General features: G+C 63.5%; 1 protein-coding gene across 1 annotated transcript in view; it reads right to left on the reverse strand.

The window, feature by feature from the left end:
- The window catches only part of DSCAML1 (DS cell adhesion molecule like 1), a gene marked incomplete at both ends in the record, with an annotated part of 109,092 nt that extends 103,721 nt beyond the window's left edge, over positions 1 to 5,371 (reverse strand). The window contains one exon of the mRNA XM_082330568.1: positions 5,329 to 5,371. Coding sequence (XP_082186694.1) covers positions 5,329 to 5,371 — 43 coding nt within the window. The remainder of the gene's footprint in view (positions 1 to 5,328) is intronic.
- Between the last annotated feature and the right edge of the window lie 629 nt (positions 5,372 to 6,000).

A 6,000-nucleotide genomic window follows, 5' to 3' on the forward strand; every position in this document is an offset into this window, starting at 1 on the left:
CGCCAACCTCGGCGCCGCAAAGCGCCGTGCCGTACAGAAAGCGCTCATTTGCTCTAACGAGCGGCCAAGGCAGAGCGGCCACGAGCTGACCCCCGGGCCTGTCACCAAGCCACATCTCTCTGGAAGAGGCAGCCGAGACGTAGGCGCGAGTCCTGCGTGAGGAGCGGCACCGGCGGAAAGCTCAGCCCGCGTAAGCGCAGAAACGCCACGGCCTCCGGGCGAGCGCCCCGCAGCGCAACCCCTGCTCTCCTCCAAAGCTCGCAGGGGAGAGCCCGTCCTTTCCTATGAAGTGGATTTGGGACCGGTCTCAGACAACGGCCAGCTTCGTGCCAGCGCAACGAGAGCCGTTTCTCCCGAGCCAAGCAGCTTTTTCTGCCCTCGATGCACACGCGGCGCCCGCGCTTGCAAGCCGCTCGCTCCGGACCCCACAGCCAGCCCCGTGCCCACCCAAACCCAGCGACTTTCTCGAGGCTGAGCAAGGTCTTTTGCACATCAGTAAGCGGGTGGAAGCCCGACAGAGATGGGAAAAGGCTAAACAAGGCGTGTTTTGAGGGTGTACATGCAATCCTCTGGGCACGGGCAATCCAGCCTGGGCTGACAGCGCTCCTCAAGGGGTGGCAGAGGTCTGTGACCGCCTGAGTACTTCTTTACAAAAGAGCGGCCGCTGGAGGCTTGACTGCTTGCCACGATTAAGCGCGTTGCTGGCATTCAAAAGGAGGTTTTGCAGCTCCTGAGGAAGGGCAGGCGCTGGGCTCGAGTTCCCGTTATCCCTCCGGCAGCACCTTTCCCAAGGCCTCCCTCCGGGGCTCGGTGGCCCGACCGCCCGGGTGCCCAGCCCGGCCCAGCCTCCCTCCAGGGCCGGCGAGGTGCTGCCGAGGCACCGCCCCGGCAGAGAGCCCACCCGCAGGCCAGCAAAGGGACGGTAGGAGCCACCGGGGCTTCTCCAGCCACCAGCTGTAACGGGCTGCAGGGATGCTGTGAAGAACAGCAGGCTAATCACCACCTCGCCGCTCATTTATTATCCTCATTAAGGGTGTTTGACACCTGCCCTGTTCAAGGAGAAAGCGAGCCGAAGCCTGGCACGCATTGCAGGGTGGGAATTACAGGTAGGTGGCAAGTCCGAATCTTTCCTCTCTGCCGCCTTAAGATACGACAGCGATTCCATCGCGTACTGCCTGCACCTTCCTAACACCGGAGCAGCCTTTGGCCTTCCCCGGCACGAGCTTCCTTCGAGCCCTCATCTTCAGGACAATTTTAATAGCCTTTCTCCTAACGAGGGGAGCGACCTTGGCGCTGACAAAGCGAGAAGCGACATCTCCGAGCATCGCGGAAGGGACGGCGAGAGCAGCGGCTGAGAGGAGGCGAGAAAGACGAGGGCGGCAGCCTTTCGGGCAGAGCCGACGGGCACGCGCCCTGCCGGATGCCAGCCCACCGCCGCGGCTTGCCAGCCCGAAGGGTTAAAGCCACGGCTCCAGCCTCCCCCACGCCGTGCCCCTCGGGGACCAGTCTCAGGGGGGTGGAAACCCTGCCACAAAACGCCGAGCACGGCCCGGGGCGTTCAGCTGGTGCCCAGCGCAGTGATGGCGAGTACCTGCCACGGCAGCTTCCCTGCCCCGGCGCCGCGTTTCGGCCGCCGCCGGAGTCCCACCCTGGCGGCACGGTCCCTCTGCCCTGAGCGCCGCCGTCATTCCCAACACGCAGCCGCCGTCACCGCGAACCCAAGGGGGAGCGAAGGGGAACGCTGCCTCTGGCCTTCTGCGGGTAAGGGCGCTGCTCAACCAGGCTTGGAGTACAAGCCGCCCGCTCCTCGGTGCATCTGCATGGAAGCGAAGGCCTGAACCACCTCCAGCTATTACGACAGCACCCGGGCTGAGGCTGTAACCCTTACCCGAAACAAAAAAGCACTCCCCGCTGATTTGCCCGACCCCTGAACCTCCCGCATCAGCCTGCTGGAGGTACCGGTCTCACTGCCCCATCCACGCCGGGGGCCGACCCGGAGCTGGACGTCCCCCGGCTCTGCACCACCTCCCGAGCCCCCCAGCCTGCGCCGGGGCGCGAGGAACGAGTCCGGGGCCCGCAGGCAACGGCCTCTCCCTCCCCTTCCGCAGCCACGCTGAACACGAAGCCTGAGGAGCTGCAGCCGAGCCCCAAGGGGACATCTGGTGACACTGGCGAGCCAGGGGGACAGCGAGGTCCCCCCCGGGGAGGCCAGGACCCAGCCAGGCAGGTGCGAGGGGCGGGAGAGGGGACGCACCGGAGGCCGCGCACGCCTGCTGCCAGGCTTTCTCCGGAGCCGCCGGTCCGTGCCGTCCGGCCCGCCGCAGCCCGCGCGCTGGCTTTACCAGGCGGAGAGGAGGATTTCCACCACGCGGCCGACAGGTATGAGAAATGAGGGGAAGGGATCAACAGAGCAAGCTGCGAAACCTCGCTCGCCTTCTCCTTTTCCCCTGGAAGTTGTGCCTGCTCCCTTCTCGCACGGAGAGGAGCTGACGCAGCCCTTTCCGAGAGGCAGCAGCTGGGGCAGGCAGCAAGCGTTAGCAAGAGCCGGGAAATGGATTTCCTAAATATTTGGTACAGCTCTGCTGGCAGATGATGGCAGCAACACGCAGATTGTGTGTGGCGGGGTTTATCTCCTACGGATCTACGAGCAGGGAAAGGGTACCTCACAAAATCACGATTATGTCAAAATACGTAGCTGGCTATAATCTAGATTTCAAAGACAAGAAGCACTCCGCACCCAAACTTGCCACTGCCTAAGGCTCCCAGCAAAGCACGCCTCGCAACGACCGCAACAGCCCAACGCCTTCCTCCTCCGTGCCCTCCTAGGGAGTCGCGCTTACTAACAGCCTGCTTCTTTGGGTGCGAGATGACTTCACGTTATCCAAGGCGACGGCCCAGAGCTCGCGTGCGGCCATGTCAGAAGAATTCCTGCCACAAAGAGACCCTTCCGGTTTTATTCTCGCGCTCAGCCCGCCAGCCGCTTCCGAGGCGGCGGCGCTCCCCGTCCTCCCTCCGCCTCGGGGCCGTCGGGGCAGGGACCGGAGCCCTGCAGCGCAAAGGCTGCCCAGAGCCGAGCCTCCGGCTGCCAAGCAGCCCCCGTCCCCGGGAAGGGCTGCTCGGCAGCGCGGCGCGGGCGCGAGGCACAGCCTGCCCCTCCAGAGGACAAACGCGCCGGGGGCGTCGGGGCTGCCTAGATCGATTTTCTCATCCAAAGGCAGGAGCGGCCCTAAGCCCGCGCCAGGTGCGGGCAAGGGCTCTGGGCACGTCGCCACCGCGGCTCCTCGCGCTGGGCAATTTTGGCTATCCGCGGGGTAAACAAACAGCGGGCTGGGCGAGGAGTTGGGCACTGCAGGCTTCTCCTCCGTGCATTTAATGAGGTTTCCGCGTTTCATTTCAGAGAGAAACGAGCGCCGTGCCACGCTGGGGGGCCGAGATGGGGAGAGATTAAAAACCGCAAGCTGCATAGTTCGCTGCACCCAATACGGGGACACAACGTAAATATAACGCCAGTCTAAATCAGGCGGCGGAGAGATCCAGCAAGAACGCGCGGGGAGATGCTTTCCCAGCCCCAAGCCTCTCGATTTTGACCGGCACGCTCTTCATCACGCCACTCGCCTCCCCCCCTCCTCCTCCGCCTGCCTGCTCTCATCGCACTGCCAGACCGTCTTTCTGCTCAACTCCCTGCTTGTTTGCTTGCCAACCACCTAATTTCTGTTTATTTTATAAGCGGGGGAGAAATAAGCCGCTACAGCCCCTCGAGGGATTTCTAAACTTCAGCGGTCCCCTGCATCAGACGTTTAGCCGCTTTCCGTTTCTACTTGCGCTCCTGCTCTACAGCAGGAGCACATTAAAAGGATGCGCCTCGATGCCCAGAAATATTAAGTATCTGGAAGGTTTATCGTGCATTCAACAATCCCATTTTTTAATCCTGTTATTATAATGAAACTTCCATTGTACTGCTGTCCTCTCTTTGGAACCGTTTCGCTTTAACGCTTTCCGTCACCGAGACTGCTCAGCGCCGAAGACGCGTTTTATTTCTTAAAAGAGAGAGAAGGAGGCCGGGAGGAGTTGTGCTAATGGAGGCTTTTCATTTGCTCTCCTCAGAGGCGAGCGCGCCGTGGGAAGAGGTCCCTTCTCCGAGCAGCCGGGGCTGCAAAGACGCAAAAGCGACAAACCCGGCGCAGCTCTCGATCGCGTTGACGATCGCGGGGAAGCGACTGTAGCGTCCTCAACCGTTATTTGGTTTGGGGTTTGTTTTTTTCCTTTCAGCACAGTCAAAAATGCAAATGTAAGCAAGGCAGAGGCTGGCACGTTCGGCTCGGCAGCCCCTGAACACAATAGCGATTTGGGGTAAAGCTCCCAAACGCAGCTTTATTCCACCTCGACTAAAGCAGCTATTCCATAATTAATAATTGACGGCATAACTGATCGTCGCCACACAACCGGACGGGATGCCCTGTTAAACCTCGGTAAACATTTTTCATCGGATTAACAGTCGGAGAAATGGGTAAGGTAAGCGGCAGCAAGAGAAGGCTCCCGTAAGGAGGCAGCTTTCTTCCACTTTCCTCGTTTCCTAACGGCTCCCCCTCGCTGTTCCCAAATGTCCAAAGAGACAACTAGGGCAAGTGCCATTCTCCGTCCTCCGAGCGGACAATTTGCCAAAAGGTGGGCGCTTCCACCGCCGCATCTGCGGACCGGGTCGCGTGCGGGGAGGGCATTTATCACCGAAACGTAACGACAGATTCCCGCAGAACCGGCAAGGGGCAATTCCTTTATGTAACACGCATCGATCGTCCTAACGAACGCACCGGGACTTAGCGACCCGCGTTACGTGCCGCTCCTTGCCTTGCTTTTTTAATTGCATCTACGGCAGAGCCGCGGTTTAGAGTATTACCTCTATAGGTTCGGACGGCGTTCACTTAATCTCCAACTTCAATCTCTGATCTTGAAGGGTGCATCTCCTTGACACGCTTGTGATTCCCCCCCCCCCCCCCCAATCTGATTGGTATCAAGCCGCCGGGATGCGCTTCATACAGCATCCCCAGCGGGAAGGATGCGGTTTTCAAGGCACCGCTGGATTTAGTCTGTCTTAGGGGATTAGACTGCGCTTAAGTAGTCCCGGAACGCGGAGCCCGGCTCTGCGAGGCGCCGCTGCCCGCCCCGGTCCCGGAGGAGGCGGCGCCGGCTTCCAGCCCCGGGCCACCCCGGCCCCCGACCGGCCCGGCCCGGCCCCGCTCCGGCGGCCCCGGCCCCGCTCCCCGGCGGGGCGCCCCCGCGCCGCCCCGCGGCCGGTGCCCGGCGCCCCCCCCCCCCCCGGGGGCCACCTACCTTTCCGCAAAGAGTACAGCAGGAAAAAAGTTACCAGCCACATGCCATAAAGAGCAGCTATGGCCCCGGGCTGCGGCGCAATTGCGGGCGGTGCGGTGCCCCCGGCGTGCCGCGCTCCCTGCCGCCGCGCTGCCAGCCAGGGTGAGGTGCCCAGCGCCGAGCTCGCCGCCGCTCCTCCTCCTCCTCCTCCTCCTCCTCCCCGCTCCCGGCGAGTGGCGTCGGGAGGGTGGGCCGGGCTCCCGCCCACTCCCCGCCCCCGCGCCCCGCTCCCCGCCGGGCTGGCAGGGCTCCCCGGGCTCCCTCCTCCTCCTCCTCCTCCTCCTCCTCCTCCCCGGGGGCCGGGGGCGCCGGTCCCGCTGCGGACGGCCGAGCCCCCGGCTGCAGCCCCGCCGGCTGGAGCGGGGCGAGGGCTCCCTGCGACCCCCGCGCCGAGGCGGCTTCTCCCACCCGGGCCCGGCAGCCGGCCGCCCCCCCCTCCTCCTCCTCCTCCTCCTCCTCCTCCTCCTCCTCCTCCTCCTCCTCCTCCTCCTCCTCCTCCTCCTCCCCGGGCCTCGGACGCGCTTCTCCGCGGCCCGGGGACAGAAAGCGGGTTTTCGCCACCCGAGCGGCGCCGCTGCCGTGGCCGGGGACGCAAGCGAGAGAGGGCCTGGCGGCTCCGTGACACGTTCATCC

Source organism: Platalea leucorodia (assembly GCF_965183815.1).
Source record: "Platalea leucorodia genome assembly, chromosome: 20".
NCBI lineage: Eukaryota > Metazoa > Chordata > Aves > Pelecaniformes > Threskiornithidae > Platalea > Platalea leucorodia.